Source organism: Pholis gunnellus (genome assembly GCF_910591455.1).
Source record: "Pholis gunnellus genome assembly, chromosome: 5".
Lineage (NCBI taxonomy): Eukaryota > Metazoa > Chordata > Actinopteri > Perciformes > Pholidae > Pholis > Pholis gunnellus.
In genome coordinates, this window is record NC_136531.1 from 20,067,926 (window position 1) to 20,087,101 (window position 19,176).

At 41.1% G+C, this 19,176-nt stretch overlaps 2 protein-coding genes across 2 annotated transcripts; one reads left to right on the forward strand and one right to left on the reverse strand.

Moving 5' to 3' along the window:
- Nucleotides 1–3,762: 3,762 nt before the first annotated feature.
- Nucleotides 3,763–10,983, forward strand: vwa10.2 (von Willebrand factor A domain containing 10, tandem duplicate 2; the record flags this gene model as incomplete). Its single annotated transcript, XM_079159458.1, has 17 exons — nt 3,763–3,951; nt 4,479–4,686; nt 4,814–4,899; nt 5,033–5,126; nt 5,648–5,776; nt 5,881–6,067; nt 6,441–6,610; nt 6,832–6,944; nt 7,110–7,226; nt 7,362–7,565; nt 7,654–7,789; nt 7,912–8,071; nt 8,278–8,363; nt 8,492–8,601; nt 8,925–9,089; nt 9,826–10,149; nt 10,546–10,983. The coding sequence occupies 17 exons, from the start codon at nt 3,763–3,765 to the stop codon at nt 10,981–10,983; spliced, it is 2,916 nt and encodes a 971-aa protein (XP_079015584.1).
- Nucleotides 10,984–13,536: 2,553 nt separating this feature from the next.
- Nucleotides 13,537–18,154, reverse strand: LOC306695999 (tubulin polymerization-promoting protein family member 3-like). The gene is made up of 4 exons (XM_079159471.1): nt 18,046–18,154; nt 15,776–15,967; nt 14,753–14,906; nt 13,537–14,254 (listed from the first exon to the last, which is right to left on the reverse strand). The coding sequence occupies exons 2-4, from the start codon at nt 15,964–15,966 to the stop codon at nt 14,063–14,065; spliced, it is 537 nt and encodes a 178-aa protein (XP_079015597.1). The 5' UTR covers nt 15,967; nt 18,046–18,154; the 3' UTR covers nt 13,537–14,062.
- Between the last annotated feature and the right edge of the window lie 1,022 nt (nt 18,155–19,176).

Sequence of the window (19,176 nt, forward strand, 5' to 3'; positions counted from 1 at the left end):
ATGAGTTATGACTACTATAGTAGATGTCACAACCAAAGTTTATGATGTCTTTTATATTGCAGGAAAAGGTTATTTCAGAACAAAATTCATGGCCCCTTCCTGACTTCCTACCCACCTACTTCTGGCGCCCTTACTCGGGCCACACCCATCTTCAAACGCCTTTATTTTTATCTCAACTAAACATCAGTAAAGTTGTGTAACTGCACCTTGTACGGATGTGATGCTATCGTGGAAACAAATTATGTTCACAGACAAGACAAACAAAGTACTCAAACTGCTTCTGTGGTAGTTCCTAGGAGTTGTCTCCAGGAACACATTTTGCCATGATGACGCACATACAGACTCACAAGGTGAAAACAATACCAGCCACACTGTTACGGTTGGTAAATATATTTGAGGCACTCCCATTTATTCTCATCTATTGTTGCTAGCATCAGTCAATGTAATGCTCCAAGGTGAAAATGGCAAAATGAGGCCTTTCTAATTGAAAGTGGGCCGGTGTGTAATTCACAAATATTCGTCGATGTGAGGTGTGGTGAGTTGGACGCCACTTCGTGGTTCAGAGCTGGTTTTAGCAGCCCAATCGTCAGGAAAAAATGTTTGCTAGGTGCGTTTCTGCAAATGCAGAGGGTCAAAGCAAGTGACATAGCATATAAAGGGACTGTTATTGAAAGTTAGGTGGTTTTAATAATGAGTATAACAAGCAGCAAAGTCCACTAAGGGCAGGTGGGAAGGATGGACACGCACAGGACTTTTACCCAGAAGACTGCTGTCGGTGTCCCCGAATCAAACCAAAAGTAAGCCTCCACCTTACACTTGTTGCGTCCGTTGTTACACTTGCTACTCAACGTTATAAGTAAGAGTGGTTGTCATTTGTTTTATGCTTTACGCAAACCATAATCTTTGTGCCTTTCTGCAAACATGATGAAACGTATTTATGAAATGCATTTTTTGTTCAGAAACATCGACATTCAGTGTATCTGCGGTTTGCGGAAACGTACAATGATGGATGTGTTTGAATGATCAGGTATGTCAGCACCGTTATTGGTGACACCCAAGTTAAAATACAGTAGTTCCAGTCTAGAGAATGGTTTCCCCCTGGCTCAGTAGTTTCATGACGGCACAGCCTGATACCGACAAAACATCATGTAACATGAATACTGGGCTTTCACAAGGATTGTCACTCAACTTCTGGCACATTTTGTATGGATAACTGAAGAATGTCACTTGACAAGTGAATCATTGTTATCATAATAGTCCCATTCTTCTCTGAGATTTCACAATGATTTGTTGATGAAGTAGGACATGACTCCTTTAAGACGTCAACATACTCGTTGAGGGAGTGAAGAGGTCAACGCATGTCAGCGACTTAAGCTCCCCGGCCACAGAAGAAAGTTTATCTTCTTGACTATGTTGTCTTAGTTTGTGTACAAAGACTCACACAGACTGAATAAATCAAACAAAGGTTAGGTACAACTTATGGTGTTAAACAGGGTTTTGTGCCAACATGCAGAGAGGATTCTTACCTGCAATCCACCAGAGGTGCTACTGTGTATGTGTATGTGTAAAAGTTCTCTAGTATCTCTAATTTAAGATTAAGTACTGTGTGTATCCCAATCCGATCAATTTCAGTAATGAAGTGATCAGTAATGAAACAAAATGCTGTGCAGATGGACGCAAGTTCATGTCATGTATGTGCAGCGATTTTACATTTTCAATAATGTATGTATCATTATTTTTTACACCATAACTTGTAAAAGGACAGATCACAGAAGGGTTTAGAGATTTGTAGACTAAAACCACCTTCTGTGGATTCCTTCTCGCCTAATAAGTATCAGTTTCTTGAAAATGAAATTTTGCCGCTGTGACACGGGATTTCGCTGACAAGGTTCTTGTGAAATATTCCGGGACGGTGGCCCATCGAATGGATAAATAGTTTTCATTTTCTGAAGAATTCATCCTTCTTGGTTTCATTATCAGAGGTGAATAGCTTTGTCCCCCTGAAGTAGTATAAAGATATTCCACAGGGGGCAAAATTTATAGACAAAAATGTTCCATCCAAAAATGATCGTACTACACTTTGCAGACTGTACGTGGCCACAGTGTCGTGTGATTGAGCTTAGTTGTCAGTTCGTAGTATTATCGTCTCCTATTGCACATAAAAATGAAAAATGTCTCTGCTGCTAAAACTGAATGTCCTCATGGTGGCATCAGGAACTCCTTGTCTTGGGAGAGTGCAGGGGAAAGACAATCTACTGATTAATGTATCTTTGTACGTGTGTGTGCGAGTGCGTGTGTGTGAAGGAATCGGCCATTACCCAAAGCCCAGGTATCAGTATGGGGATTGAAAAAGTCGGATAAGTGCATCCCTCATTGATAACTGATGTTATTGGGTCTTTAATCGTACAATGAATGTGTTTTCCTTCTGTACTCTTTTTGACCTGACATTACTTTGCTGGCTGGTTCTCATAAACACTCTACAAGGCAGCATTTCCAAGTGGGTCTCAGTTGATTTCATTGGCTTAGTTTGTGAGCTTTAAAGGTGTTAATAGATGTGTTATTACATTTTTGAGAAGGCCAGGCTAGCTGTTTCCCCCTGCTTCCAGTCCTCATGCTAAACTTAACGTAACCAGCTCCGTACTTGACACTCAAACATGTTTAAGTATTTCTTTAACTGGACACAAATTGCCCATAGATGTGAATTTTGTTTGTCTCCATGTTTTAGCCATGTGATTGGGTTTGTTGCTCGGAGCTGATGGATGTTGTCAATCAGGATCCGGGGTTTCTAAAAAATAATAATAATGTGCAATAGGATGCATTGCATACAAAGAAAAGCACATTCACAACTGTGTCTTCACTCAAACACGCAGAAAAAAATGCAAGGTGTGTGGCAGTTCTATTCATCCGCTCAGTCACGGAAGACCGACGCAACTATAAGAGGGAAGAATGAGTGCACACACTCACTGTCTCTCAGCACACACTCACGCACACTCTTAAAATTTCCAGATAACACAGGAAACGCAGGTCTAACAGTTGACACAATAGTATCAGAGTGTTAACAGGTAATGCCGACAAAGGAAGACTGAAGCGGTGCCAACGCCTGAATAAGTCTGGACTGCTAAAACGCAGAGTGCAGCGGGGTAAGAGTATGTTAAATATATTTGTATATTGTTAATTGTGTGTAGTTAATTGGTAGTAATCTTGAGTAATCTTACATATTATAGTTTTAATTATTGTATTACTTTAATTTGTATTAGTAGTAATATTGTCATTTTTCTTTTTCCTATTTAAACTATGAGGTTGCTGTCTTTCAGATTAGGTCAAACCATGATTTAAAAATATATTTAAATTAAGTTGAAAATATGAAAGTAGAGATTCTCATATTTTATAAATGCATGCTCTTTTATAAATGTTTTAATGTAATCTCATGATATCATGTTGCACCAATGCTATCTGTTTAATGTAAACTGTATTTGTTGTAACAAAATATATTTTCCCTTCTTTCAGTCTTGACTGTCACATTGTATTTCTTCCTCAGGTGGTTTCACTTCCCTCATTTTACCTGGTTCACTGCCAGTAACCACTCATTGTGGAGTTACTGCAAACAGTGGAACAGATTTTCTCCTACTTCTGCTCCGTCTGTATTTGTTTTGGGCAAAGACGTGAAGGAAAGAAAACAGGTAGACGGAGGAGTTGGGACAGTTGAGAAGGTTTAGAGAAAGTACAATTCAGATTTCTTCCTCTCCAACTTCGTTCCCCATCATGGCAGTCTTGTTCATGGTGGCGCTGGTCATCTCCCTGCCGGGCCTCATTAACAGCTTCAAACCACTCCTCTCATTTGATGGGAATTCCACCACTCACCGTGACATCACACAAAGGGCGGTCCTCAGAAAGACGGCCGAGGTCTGCCGAGATATTGCTGCCTCTGAGGGACGGGACTTCAGCCTGACTGTGAGTCGGAAAGCCACACTGAAACAGAGCAACTGGAATGACATTCAAATGTCCAGATGATGTATTATACGTTTAATTTATTTCTGTTACATGATATGGGGACAATTTTTCCACATAAAACCATGTGGGGTGTTTTAATAAAACGTTCAATCAAAGATGCAGTTTGACCGAAGGAAGTTAGGGTTAATCCTTTGGATACAATGATGGCAAATCATGAATAAATGAATTACTTACGGCTAAACCAGGTGCATAGTTTGCTCCTGCAGTAATGTCACGGTAGACTTCCCTGGAGGTATTGTTGTCTCTTTTTGAGCACTGGCTCCCACTTAGCTCTCTGTGCCCATATCTCTCACATAGCTTTTCCCTCAGAAAAACCACAGAAAGATGGAGATACATGAGTCTGTATTAATGATTATCTTAAAAACTGTTCAGTGCAAAACTGCACGAGGCTGGAACATAACAGTACGGTGTGTTAAGACTCAATTTCACAAAGTGCACCCAGTAATTTGTCATGTCATTGTCTCCAGATTGATGACAGCCTGTCAACTGACAAGGTGCAAAGGGCCTGTTCCTCGACAGGGTCCTCCACCGCTCTCCTCTCGACTGTCATGTTCAGCACGTCCATCGCCAAAATGTACTTCAGCAACGCAGTCGTGGACGTGGCTTTTGCGCTGAGTGAGGAGCACCATTTTGATGATGAGACCTTCCAGGGAGGACGGGATGTCATAACAGCAGGTACACATCAAACATTGCTTTCCCACTCAAGAAGTCCATGAAACAACAATTGTAAAAAAAGTTACTTCTTGCAAAGTGCGGGTTCAGTTTGCAGCTAACTCTCTCTGTTCTCTATTCTGCTGCTGAGGTGTGTCCGCCGTGAAGGCCAGTGTGAAGCTGGAGAACTTTGTCGCAGGGAGGTGGACTCTTGGAAGAGTCTGTCATACCCTACAGGTGAGATTTAAGATCATTGTTACAAATTGTTGTGGGGACAGTGGTGTCATTTTGTTTTTTAAGGTGAGAGGCATGATCAAAACAACAAGCAGTAGTGATGTGGTGAATGATGTCTCTGGTTCTGTATGTCAAGGACTTCTACAGCCACAGTAACTGGGTGGAGCTGGGGAACAAAGCTCCTTACAGCACTCTGATCAAACCAGACCAACCTCTCGAGAACTTGGCAGGTAGGAAATATGGTTATACATGAACTCTCTGATTGAACTCTTGCCCACAAAACTGCTCCCTGGTTACTGTTTACTGGATGCGCTTGAGCGAGAAATCACACAAGGCACATTGTCAGTTTATTTGTCACCTGTCAGATAACAAATACCCACCCTGACCTGGTATGCGTTCAATCATGCAATCCACACATGAAAATCAGTACATTGGTGCTCAATATTTCACTTAAGACACACGCCTACAACTTAGTACCCACACAGTACATGCTTTGTATTTTTTTTTAAACTGAACTACATCAAACTGTCACAGAGAGCCATTTACTCACCATTCAAGATTGATTTCTGAATTTCCTCTGCCAATTGAATCTGTAATATAAATTATAATTATTCATACTAGTAACAGACTTACATTTAAATACAATTTGTAAAACTGATTTGTTTTGAATTTGTTATACCATGTTTTCAGATGAGTTAACCGTGCCAGGTTTTATTTTTTATTTTATGTTTTGTTCTTGTATTTGCTGCAGGCCTAAATACACCAACATGTAGAAACTGTACAGGAGGTAACTGTGAGAACAACCTCCTGCCTGACCTGCTGCAGCAGGGGCTTCTCACTTCAGGGTACTTCAACATCTTCTCCTCAGAGAAACCTGCAGGTGACTTCAAGGAAGCATCCACATTTTTGTTCTGTTCCACTATAAGATCTTGTGAACAGATGTGTGTGTACGTAACATAACAAACATATTCTCTCTGCTTGAAGGTAAATGCAGCCACGGTGGATCATTTGACGAGACGAGCAGATCTGACCCAGTGGGAGGCATTAATAAGGATGATGTTGGGTCCAGCCATGGCTCACTTCACCACAAAGCAGCTGATTTGGCTGTGACTGCCACTATGGAGCTACTGGAGGACATCAGAATAGCTGCCGGAGACAAGAACTTCCTGCGGTATGGGCCAACCACACCTGAGCCATTTGGAGACCTACAAAATAATAAAAAATGGCCACTGAAGGATGAATGTAGGGTGGAGCTTTAACACCAAATTAAAGCAAATAAAATGCTTCACATTGAAATAAAGTCGATGATATTATATGTCTCGCAGATGTCTGTGAAGCTTGCACTTTTCAAACAATCTATCTCAGCTTTAATCAGGACGGTTGGAGTCTTTTGTCCTGCAATACAGAAAAAAAACACGCTTACTGGGCTGCCTCTAAAAAACGTTCTGTGCGTACGGTCAAATGGCAATCATTGATTGATGACAGATGAAATCCCCTCGATCAGCTGTATCAGGTAATGTTTTGTCTCTCTTGTGTTCACACAGATTGATGGGCCTCTCCCAGTCCTCTGTGCTGTGTTTTGTCATTGACACCACAGGCAGTATGCGCGATGACATAGCCGAGGCTAAGAGAGTTTCCTTCGACATCATTGACAGTAAGAGGGGAACCCAGCAGGAGCCCTCTGCCTACATATTGGTACCCTTCAATGACCCAGGTACAGACACAGTCTGTAATTCATGAGTGACGTTTGGTCACGTTTAAGTAGAATTTACTAGCTTATGCTGCTTCCAAATGAATGGTTGCTCTACTGTGAACAAAACTGCAATTTGTTTTCTGCTGTTGTAAACTGTGGGTGTGCACTTTAGCCCAATTAAAATAAAATGTATGGTTAAGTGAGTGACGGTACGTGGTAACAGTTATCTACTCTATATCCAGATTTCGGGCCTCTGATTATGACAACCGATGCAGACATCTTCAAAGACAACATCAACAAGCTGTCTGCAAGTGGAGGAGGAGACATCCCAGAGTTGTGCTTGTCTGGACTGCAGGTGTGATGAATGATAAATGTTCAAATTGAATTATTGCCCGGCCTTATTTTCATTGACATTTTTTTTAATATAAAATCACTTTTCATTGAAATCAAATCTTGTCACGTTCTTTGTTTATTTAATAAAGACTACTTTTTACGAACAAATAATGTTTTTTCTTGACAGCTGGCCCTGACTGCTGCTCCTCCCTCCTCTGAGATCTTTGTCTTCACTGACGCTCCAGCTAAAGATGATTACCTGAAAGGCACCATCACAGCCCTTATAGAGAGCTCCAAGTCTGTGGTAAGAGTTTACTTTTTAACCATCCTTGCTCTCTAAATATCAATACATTCCATAAAGACAAGATAAAATAGTATGTACACAATTGTGGACATGTATCTGGGTCCAATATAACCGTTTTCTATCTGAATACTTTAGGTTACTTTCATGTTGACAGACGTCCTGGCTAGTCGACGCCGCCGCAGAAGTTCTCAGGTTGTGAGTTCACGTTCATTGAGCCAATCAGATGCGCAGCTGTACCGGGACCTAGCCCGAGCCTCCGGAGGTCAGGCCATTGAGGTCACCAAGTCGGACCTCTCTCTGGTTACAAGCGTAATAAAGGATTCATCAGCCACTGCTGTGGTAAGACGTTGAACAGGAAAATCAAACCTGATTAAAGATGCTACTGTACGGTGTATAAACTAGCTGTTTATGTCCCTTCTTCTTTCAGGTGACAGTTTTTCAGGTCGTGAGGAATCCTGGACGGCCTGATAATTTTACGTTTACTGTTGATGGATCACTGAGGAACATGACTGCCTACATCACAGGAACACCATCTCTCACTTTTGATCTCACCAGCTCTACAGGTGTTGTTATTGCAATTGTGCTTCCAACTCCCTTAACTCCCTCCATTGACTGCCATTAGAACATCTTTAGCTTGGTTTTGCTGGTAGACCAAAGTGTTATTTTAACATTTCTTCTCCTCCAGGTGTGTCTCAGAGTTCCAGTGAGCCCAGTGGTCCTCTGGCATCTTTCACCACAGCAGGAAACCTACGTCGTTTAAGCCTCAACACTGACAATCAAACCGGTTCATGGGAAATTAGAGTTAACTCTAATAACCCCTACTCCGTTAAGGTCACAGGTCAGTAGTAGGATAGAGGTCACTTTATAACCTGTGAGAGTTATATGAGAGAACGATTTTACTCAGCAGGTCTTTGTTTACAGCTGTGGTAGCCCTACTGATCTTTTTGGTGTGTGTGTGTGTGTGTGTGTGTGTGTGTGTGTGTGTGTGTGTGTGTGTGTGTGTGTGTGTGTGTGTGTGTGTGTGTGTGTGTGTATGTACATCAGGTCAAAGCTCAGTGAACTTCATTTTTAATCTTGTGGAAGCTCATAAGGGAGCCCACGGGGACTTCAGTCTAAAGGAGGGACGTCCTCTTTCAGGTCAGACCACTTTCATAATTATTTTCATCTTTGTTTTACAGTTTGTACAATTCTCTACAAACACTGTTCAGGTCTAATGATCGAGCAGTCACACTCATCTGGTTTTCCCTTCTCTCTTGTCTCAACAGGTGGTAATGCCAGCCTCTTGGTCTCTGTCACAGGCAGTGACACAGTAAAGGTCACAGAGGTCACTCTGTTTGACAGCTCAGGGCCAACAGAGGTCAACGGATCCCTGCAGGTATGTCTCATATTACACTTGATGAACTTAAAGGGTCATACCCAGCTAAAGTGTATTTCCATATAAAAATATGTTGTATTTTCTGCTTTGAAGTAATTGTAGTTAATGTCACTACGCTTTCTGTTAGCTGACCCTCACATCTTGAATACTAGAATGTCCACACTGTTGCCGCTGTCTGCAACAGACAAAGGTTCCAGTGTAGTATAGATTTGTTTTAATATTTTGTGTAAAGCAGTAACATTTCAAGCAAACAGTACTTAAAAACTGCAGAAAAATAGACAAAATGTTGTCATTCTGACCATCTCATGCTCTTACCTCCACAGTCGGTGGGAAGTGGTAACTACCTGGTGACATTCAGTGGAGTCCCGGCGGGTGACTTTGTGGTTCGCCTAAGAGGAGAGGACAGCAGCTCCACGTCCAGGGCAACACAGAGCATCTTCCAGAGACAAGCCTCCACACAGATCAGGACATCCAGCATCTCTGTTACTGTGAGCTCAATCACGTTCAGTTTTCCGTCTCAGTTCTTCACTCAGCATTTAGAAAGTAAATAATCTTGACAGGTCTTCATGACTGCTGGACTAGAAAGAACCAGCGGTATATACTTAAACTAACAGAAATAGTACCTATATCGTCATAGTTAAGTAATACTGAGTCTGCAGTCATGTTGGGGTCTCTGTTTTGAGCAAACTGCTCATGGCTGATAATAATAATAATAATGATAATAACAATAATGCTAACATGCAGATGTTTAGCAAGTATAATGTTTACCATGTTCATTGTCTTATTTTGGTAATGGAATGCTAACATTGGCAAGCACTAAACATAAAATGCTGAGGCTGATGGGAGGGTCATTTGTTAAAAAGTAATGAAAAATCTTTTGACTAAGATGTCATCATTAGGGAGAAAAAAAGTCATTTTTAGGGTGACATAAACATTTGTACCATATTTCAATATTGCAATTCATCTAATGGTTGTCGAGACGTTACAGTCAAAATCACAAATGTCTACCTCATGGTGGCGCTAGAGGGAAAAGTCACCTTAGTTACTAGGCTCCATCCTCATGGAACCATGAATGTGCAGCCAATCCACCCAATAGATAGAAAACAGAAATATTTCAGTCTTCTTTCCACTGAAGGCTACCATGATGCAGGCGTACAACATATACTGTTATTCCATACATTAGATCAGGATATGTCTGACTGTATTTCCCCCTCACTTGTTCAGGCCCTATCCAACAACACCGACATTGAACCAGGCTCCACCATCTCCATCCCCTTCACAGTCGCCACAACCACCAATGGAGTTGTTAATGACTCTGCAACCGGGACGTTCACAGTTCGAGCAAACAACGACCGCAGCTATACTTCGACTTCACCCAGCACCGTTACCATAGCGGCTGGCAGTGGAGGCAAAGCCAACGGCACCGTCACCTTAACAGTACCAGCCAGTGCTGCATCAGGATCAGACGTGACCCTGACCATTGAGGCAGAAAATACAGCTGCCAACGACATCAACTACGCTGTCCTCAGGCTGTCTGTTGCTGCCAAGGTACGAGGGAAAACTCATGTGCTGTGGATGTGGAATAAAGGGAAGCAGGATGTGGTCGCAGTTTGGTGACAATTACTGCAAGAGCAAGAGATTGGAGTGAGGTGGCGAGCAGTATGTGTAACATTTTCCAACATGAATATATCCCAGTTAATTCACTTATATTGAATAATGGTCAGATGCATAATATATTCATGTGTTTGATTTGTGTTTCATCTCTTTTCTTTGATTTGATGGTGTTATTGTAATATTTAAAGTAATGTGTCAAAGGTTTGTTGAAAAATTGCGGATAAAATCCCATTTTATTCTGGTTCCTTTCCTTGTTGTTAAAGATAAGGATGATGTCCCATTCCCGTCTTATTTGTTCATCTCTCCCACTTCCTGTTTCTGTGTCTCCAGGTGACAGATATCACCCGCCCAGCGTGCCAGGTGGTCAGTTCATCCACCGTTTGTCCATCCTCTTCATCACTCTGTACTTCCTCCCAGTGGGAATTCATCGCTAATCTCACCGATGGCATCAATGGAACTGGCATTGAGAGCGTCGCCATCCGCAAAGGGAACGGTACCCTAAATACCAGCACAGTGGCTGGAGCAGGGGGTGAGAACATTACAGTGGCTACCTACAAAGCCTCCTGCTGTTCACAGAATGTAGAGCTGGCTGCTGTGGACAAAGTAGGTAATGTGGGGACGTGTGTGGGACAGGCTAGGGAATCTACCACGACTGCCCCTGTGACTACAGGGGCAGCTGCACTTAACACAACATCCACCGGAGGGCACGCAGCGAGCCTATCACACTATCTCTGGATCAGTGCTGTGGTTTCTCTCCTTTGGAAGTAAACGGGATAAATGGGAATTACAGTGTCGTTGTGAAATTATAGCACGTGAATCAAGTCTTTCATAGCTTTTATTTATTTCATCAGATGTGTTTGAATTTCTTTGAGTTTCTTCAATCATTTATTTATATTCTTTACGGTGTGTAGATTTGCTGCAGCCATCATAGCTGAGTGATGCTGATGTAGAAGCACCTGAATCTGCGAGTACAGCAAAGGCTGCTAGATGCCAAACTAAACTCAATGGACCAGACTCACATTTATTTTTAGGGTTTCAGCAGATAGTTACATCATTTCTTCTTATTAAATCTTGGTGGCAAATTTGAGGAATACTGTTGCATGAAGGGGATATTCTGTTTAAAAAGAAGTGTTTGTTGATGGTGGTGAATAATAAACTTCCCTACAGAGGCCGTAGCCCGAGTTCAGACATGCACTATTACTGGGACAGGACTTTTGATTCTGACACCGTTATGTAGCATTGATTTGTGAAGTCCAGGGTATTACAGATATTTTGTGATTCTTTTACTGGTGTAACTTCAGTACTTTCTCTGCCCTGTTTATTTCAATTAAAGGACCGGAAAACCTTTTTCTTATGACTTTTTTCAACATATTATACTGTAACTTTTTTTAATACTATTTAGAACTATTCTATAGGCACTATATGGGCTTCACGGTGGGGCCCTTTGTGGAGTTTGAACGTTCTCCTCGTGGCAGTGTGGGTTCTCTTCGGGTTCTCTGCCTTCCTCCCACAGTCCAAAGACCCGTAGGTGTGAATTTGAGCTTGACTTTGCCCATGTCAGCTGGGATCGCCTCCAGCCCCCCACCAGGATAAGCGGTTACGGATATTGGTCGAATGACTTTTGTATCACTTTTTCACCATGACGTACTATGACTTTAAGACTTTTTCTAAATATACTACACTATGACTTTATTTCAACTTTTTTGCGACATGGTATACGTTGACTTCTTTATGATTTTTTGCGACATACTATATTATAAGTGGAGAGGTGAGTGAATTATAATAAAGCAATAATGCACAGGAGGTCTTGGTACAGATGGTTATCATATTAAAACCTGCTGAGGTCGGCGATGTCGTATATAATAACTGGTTTTAGAGTATCTCTGAAACGCTGCGGTCTAGAAACTCCCTTTAAATTGCCTCCAATGCAATCGTGTCCCTTTCTGAAGCTTTGTAATCCAGAGCAGAACAGTGTTTTTTGAAGAATTTAAAAAAAGGAATAAATCCAACAATGAATATCTATATTTATCAGAAGTTGTCTTTGGCTGAAGCCTGACTACACACATCCTAATTATATACATGATGTTGAGTCTTCCGATGACAGAGGCTGTATTTTTGAGTTTTTGCATCCTTTGTTGCATATTCACATAAAAAAAAAAAATGCATTTTACTCCTCTCTACTCATTTTTACTGCATCAACTTCATTGTTCTTGTACGTTTCTTAATCAATGTGATGGCCTGAACTGTATCAAAACACCATCATACATCACCTTAAATACAAGACTTTCTTTTAAAAAAGGTTTGTGTGAAATCTCCAACTATGACAACTTCGTATTTAAAGAACTCAAAATTCCACCCCTGATGGTCCCTTACATGTTGCCGGGTCACGAGGAGTGATATCTAATCAAACCACTCAGTGAAGAATATTAGTTGAGTTTTTAACTCTTGATTATTAGTTCCAGAAGATGTTTTTTTTCCATTAACTTGAACTGTTGCATATTTGGTCTCATACTTATTGTTTTAAATAAGTACTTGTGATAACAACGGAGCAGTAGTTTTTCCATCTTTGAACAATTGTTAAGTTATACTAGTTGATAAATTTGATGCATTTGTACTTTACTTGGGTGTAACCATGTTATTCCATTCTATACTGCCACTACGTCTGAGAAAAATATTCATACTATATACTCCACTTCATTTATCTACCTTAGCAACTCTGCAGATTCAGATTTTACATATCTTATAAAATATGCCTGGTTAAAGATGAAATTAACAAAAAGTAATATAAATGAGCTATACTTCGGCTGGATAATATATTATTACACTCAAACTTTGAATTAGTCCACAGAATGGGTCATGTTAAGAGTTTGTGTTTTTTTTGTGTATACTACTTTTACCTGAGTAAAATATATTAGTTCCTCTTCCAGCATTGACTTTACATTTTATTTTAGCCAGTTATCCAACACAAATAGGAAATAAGTGCAGAAATGACTTGAGGATATGAGTTTTAAATAGTGTTAGTGTTTAGGGTGGATTCATCCTTTAAATGGTTGGACAGGATGCATGTTGAGTGAAGATCACCATCAGCTGCTGGTAAAGAGGGCCAGTAGAACATTTCAAAAGGCCCCACGAAGTACTAAGAAACCGTTACCTTGCAAACAGCACAGTATGGTTTCTTGGACAAAACATACATAATAATACATACATAAGGGGTTATGGTAAACCGAAAGAATAACACTGTTGTAATAGCTAGTAAAGTTTATTTTTCTGTTTCAGCAAAAGTAAACAATAATTACAACAAAGAACCAAATGAACCTCAAAGGGAAGTAAAAACAGAACAAACACAATAGAGAAACTTCCAGCAGCCGAACACGAATGGCACGCTTAGGACCTGTTTCACGAGGAAGGATTAATGTAGAAAGCTGCAAAAGCCAGAACCGCATCTGATCTACAACACCGAGTGAAATACACTGCGGTCACTCAAGAGCAGTTCAGTACAGCTAACTCAGTGATCCAGGTTGGTGGGACAGGTCCCAGTTATCAGGAGACAGTGGAACAGCCTGTGCAAATGCAAACTGCAATAGAGGGGAGGGGGAGCAAAAAGCTTGGTCCTTTAATCCAAAGAATAATGATAAACCAATTAAAGATTTTCCTTCAAACAATACAGCAACCACAAATTTAATGGATATAGTTTGTATTGCTAGGCCCACAAGACATATACAGTTTATTTGTTTTCTCTTAAAAATTAAAATAGCCAATTATTAAATTGTATCTTTTTTATTTTATCTTTTTTAAACAGCCCTAATTCTAGTTATTGAATCAAAGTTTTCATAATCTGTCTGCAGAATTATGCCTCTTTAACTTTTTCATCATGAGTGCCGCTGCCCTTGTAAGCTCCGACATAGCCACTGTTTTCTGCGAGGTCCTCGCGCCCGGCTTTTCCTTTTCCTTTGCCTGACTCGTCAAACCGCTCCTTGTGCGCTCCAGTGTACTTGGTGGTATCAGTCAGTCTGTCCACAGCTGCTGCCTTTGTCACTTTCTAAAAAAATACATACACACACACACATGCATGTCTTATCCCATCTGTCTGCTTACTTTATTTCCCCCTCACTCTCAACCATTTATATACATTTTTTCCAGCACTTAAATTAATATGTTATCCCATTAAAAAAAACGTCAATAAAAAGACACAATGCATTGGATTTGAAATTTCTGGAGCCAAAGAAATTGAAGAATGCAACTGGCAGACAATAATGCACATAATTATTTTGGCTATTGCGCATAGACCAGATCTAGATAATAAGTCTAAAAGATATGTGAACACATTGTTGTGAATCTCACTCAAACAGAGAGAGAAGTCCTTCTGGGTTCTTACCCTTAACCAACCTCAAACATCCTTAAACTTAAGTACTTTGTGGTGGTGGGTCAATCAGAGCATTAAGTTGTCGAGTAAGCAGCACGCAGCATTGTTGGATGCTGCGTCCCTGAGGGGGGTGAACGGTGAGTATGTTGAGGTTAGAACTGATGAAATACTCACAGTGACTCCGATGTTGGCAGGCTCCTTACCAACAATGAGACCGTAGAGCTGCTGAAGCGACTCCTCTTTGCTTTTGCCTTTAAAACGTTTGGGAGCCAACTCTGTCAGGGCCTGGTTGAACTGCTCAAATGTGATTACACGAGCTGACTTCACCCTGAGGAAACACACAGTGTTGCCAAATGTTTTCTGAGACAAGTAACAAAATTATACAAATAATGTCATGTTCCTATTTGCACATCAATGTAATGACATTGGGCTAGCAAAGGGAGCGGCTAAAGGGGTATAACAGTGTGATTACACATTATATTAAAGAGCAAGTACGTACAATTTTAAATAACACATTTCTCTAGAAAGCTAGAAAAATCATCATTGGATAGCTACTTCTGAGAACAGTGGCCAGTCTGGAAGACTCACTGTGTGTGTGTGTGTGGGTGTGTGTTTGTGTGTCATTGTGTGCCCCAAGAAGAATATGTGGCAATATTGAAATCTTATTAGCCATGCAGACGTCATGGCTCTAGGGTTGATCTGTCAGTCCATCACTTTGGTCCAGACTGAAATGTCTAAACCACAATTACATGTATTGCCATGAAACATTTGTACAAGCACTCATGTTCCCAAGAAGATCAAATCAAAATGTCTTCAGTGACCCCCTGACTTTTCCTCTGCACCTCCATGAGGTTAAAATGTGGGGGGTTTCAAGAAATGTTGGATTGGATTGCCATGAAATTTTCCCAGAGGATGAAAGTACTTTGGCGATCCCATGGGGTGATCAGGGCAAACATTTAATGTTTAAAAATGTCCATGCTTTGGTTTATGACCGAACACCTGCAACACTAATGACTTCCCATGAGCATAATATGTACTTTACTAAATACAATGTTTAGTGCTTATTAACATAGACACATTTGTTAGACCAATTGATGATTGATGGTTTTGTCGCCTTTACTTGGCTTGTTGTTACCCTGTGACTGGGTTGTTGTGTTTTCAATGTTTTTGCTGTGAAAAGTTGAATTAAAATCTTACTTGACTTTGCTGAAAACTATGTCAACATCTGTAGCGGTGACGTTCTTGCCGTCGATTATTTTGCAGTCCTTGCAGATCTTAACAAAGTTCTTGCCGTTCATCTCGTTTCCTTGGGCTTTAGTGTCGCCATAGACCGCAAACTTCTGGAAGGAGGTCTCGACCTCTGCTACAGACACTGAGCCTTCCGCCATACTGACAGATACACATAGAGAATACAGTAAAAAACTGATAATGGTCAACACACCAGCTTAATTGTTGCACATAGTTGCAATGTCTTACCTTCAAAAAGTGATGACAATCCCTTACTTTGGTTGTTCATTAACTTTATCTCTTTGTCAGGACATTTAGTGAAATTAAAGAACGTCATAATGACTCTATTAGCTGATTGATGGTCAGCCTGCCAGGAAAGGGCTGCCATCATGGTCAGTCCAAGTCACGTTTTCTCTCTCTCACTCACTCTCTCTCTCTCACACACACATACACACACACAAGCAGATACACACTTTCACATCCATCATGATGTCTCTCTTACTAAAGCTGCTCTCAGGCCAATTTAATTCAATCAGCTCAATTTCCAAGCGGCTGCTCTACTGAGGGTGGTTTGGCGCATTCCACTTAAACTCCCCTCACCGACCAACGCATGTGTCGCGTAGAGATGGTACTTTAAGGTGCGTTCACACCAAACGCGATGAACGCGATGAACGCGGCGCGATTACATACAAAGTCTATGTACAGACGCGATGGACGCGATGACGCGATGGACGCGATGGCGCAATAGCGCGGCGCGTTTGGCGCGTCAAAACGCCGAAACGCCCCAAACGCAGAAGTTGAAATATTTGAACTTCTGAAAAAAAAATGCGGGACGCTCCAGCGCGATAGCCAATCAGCGTTGAGTTGCTCTCCCCGTCATCAGTGAAGTCCTGCCGTTGCTAAATCAGAAAATAAATGCTGTAGCCGCCATGTTCACCCAGAGCTCTACGATACCTCATATCAGTAGAGACCGGACCAAACTATGTGTAGACATGTGTGTGTGTGTAAACCATATGGTACAAACAATGAATAGACGCTGCCGTAATTACGTCTATATGACGTTATCGTGAGTGTTGATGGAGCTGCTATAATGTTAGCATAGCCTAGCACCGATCGATCCGAGCTTCATTGATAAAACAAGTACAAATCGGCATCATTACGTAGTTATTTCGGAGTCCCTTTTTGTCGGTTTATTTCCGTTAAATCACAGCCAAGTCAGTTTATAGTGTGTTCATACAGCTGTAGTAAACAGCCGACGTGTGGCTCGCTAGACACAGTGAGCTCGATGAAATCCACGGAGCTCCTCCGGACTATGTTATAAACCAGACATGACGGCGTTTAGTTCCCCGTGATATCTGGGACTTCCACAACACGTACTGAGCAGAAATAGAGGCTATTTTTCTACGGTTGATGGCGGACAGTTGAACAGCTTTCAGGCCGATAAGCCACGCCCCCTTTTCGGCGCGTCCAGCGCGATGCACGCGAATGAACACAAATAGTCCCTCGCGTTTGGTGTGAACGCACCTTATAGGCTGGTAGTGCTACGGTGAAACGATAACGTCTTTCCGTTTACGCCCCTTTTCCTAGAGGCGGGAATTGCCCCCTCTCTACGGCAACGCTGATGGGACATATCTTCAACACCAGAAAGGACAAACATGAGACAGTCTGTTACATTAGTTTGTTTGGATAGCAGCTAACGTCTGACTGCATTAGAGATGTTTTGATTGAGACCTGTATGCTTTTGCTTCGATTATTGTTGTGTCACCTTCGTGATCTTAATGTTTTGGATATATCCTTCCACTGCATATTGCAGTCCCTTTTGCCTTGATCCGGAGAATATCGCGGAGATATTACTCCAAAAAGTATCACTGACAGATATAGCGCTGGTCCCCGTCCTCGCCATGCTTTTGGGTTGACAGTCCTGGGAGTTTTGTCGACGTAGCAACAGTAACTAAGGGGGCGAACGGTCAATTGTGGGTATATTGGAAGCTCATTCTGCGCATACGTTAAATGCGTTAAAAAAAAATAACGAATTAATCCTGTAATTTAATCATAACGTGTTGACGCGTTATTTTTCACAGCTCTACTAAATATTTATCATTACTGGGGCGTGAAATAATACATCCAGTTATCGCAACAGTTAAGACGTGTTTTCTTGTTGCTGCTATTTCCATGGCTGCTTTGTTGGATTGCGTGCTAGTGCATGAAACGGTGATGCTGAAAAAGAGAGAGTACGGTACCTGCTGCCGTAAATGGAAGGATGCTGTGAAAATATTCAGGAAGATCCTGATTTGCGTACAACTGCTTGACCTCTTCGTCTTCCTCCTCCTTTTTTCGTCTTCGTTCTCCTCTGCCCCTCCTCCTTCTAGGCTGGTAGTGCTACGGTGAAACGATAACGTCTTCCCGTTTACGTTTCCCGCCTCTTTTCCTAGAGGCGGGAATTGCCCCCTCTCTACGGCAACGCTGATGGGACATATCTTCAACACCAGAAAGGACAAACATGAGACAGTCTGTTACATTAGTTTGTTTGGATAGCAGCTAACGTCTGACTGCATTAGAGATGTTTTGATTGAGACCTGTATGCTTTTGCTTCTACTATGACTTTAAGACTTTTTCTAAATATACTACACTATGACTTTATTTCAACTTTTTTGCGACATGGTATACGTTGACTTCTTTATGATTTTTTGCGACATACTATATTATAAGTGGAGAGGTGAGTGAATTATAATAAAGCAATAATGCACAGGAGGTCTTGGTACAGATGGTTATCATATTAAAACCTGCTGAGGTCGGCGATGTCGTATATAATAACTGGTTTTAGAGTATCTCTGAAACGCTGCGGTCTAGAAACTCCCTTTAAATTGCCTCCAATGCAATCGTGTCCCTTTCTGAAGCTTTGTAATCCAGAGCAGAACAGTGTTTTTTGAAGAATTTAAAAAAAGGAATAAATCCAACAATGAATATCTATATTTATCAGAAGTTGTCTTTGACTGAAGCCTGACTACACACACCCTAAGTATATACATGATGTTGAGTCTTCCGATGACAGAGGCTGTATTTTTGAGTTTTTGCATCCTTTGTTGCATATTCACATAAAAAAAAAAAAAAATGCATTTTACTCCTCTCTACTCATTTTTACTGCATCAACTTCATTGTTCTTGTACGTTTCTTAATCAATGTGATGGCCTGAACTGTATCAAAACACCATCATACATCACCTTAAATACAAGACTTTCTTTTAAAAAAGGTTTGTGTGAAATCTCCAACTATGATAACTTCATATTTAAAGAACTCAAAATTCCACCCCTGATGGTCCCTTACATGTTGCCGGGTCACGAGGAGTGATATCTAATCAAACCACTCAGTGA

Coding starts and splice junctions, on each gene's coding strand:
- LOC306695999 (XM_079159471.1), bottom strand. CDS start 15,966: ATGGCGGAAGGCTCAGTGTCTGTAGCAGAGGTCGAGACCTCCTTCCAG. Junction 14,907..15,775: donor ATAGTTTTCAGCAAAGTCAA/GTAAGATTTTAA, acceptor GTGTTTCCTCAG/GGTGAAGTCAGCTCGTGTAA. Junction 14,255..14,752: donor CTGCCAACATCGGAGTCACT/GTGAGTATTTCA, acceptor GTATTTTTTTAG/AAAGTGACAAAGGCAGCAGC.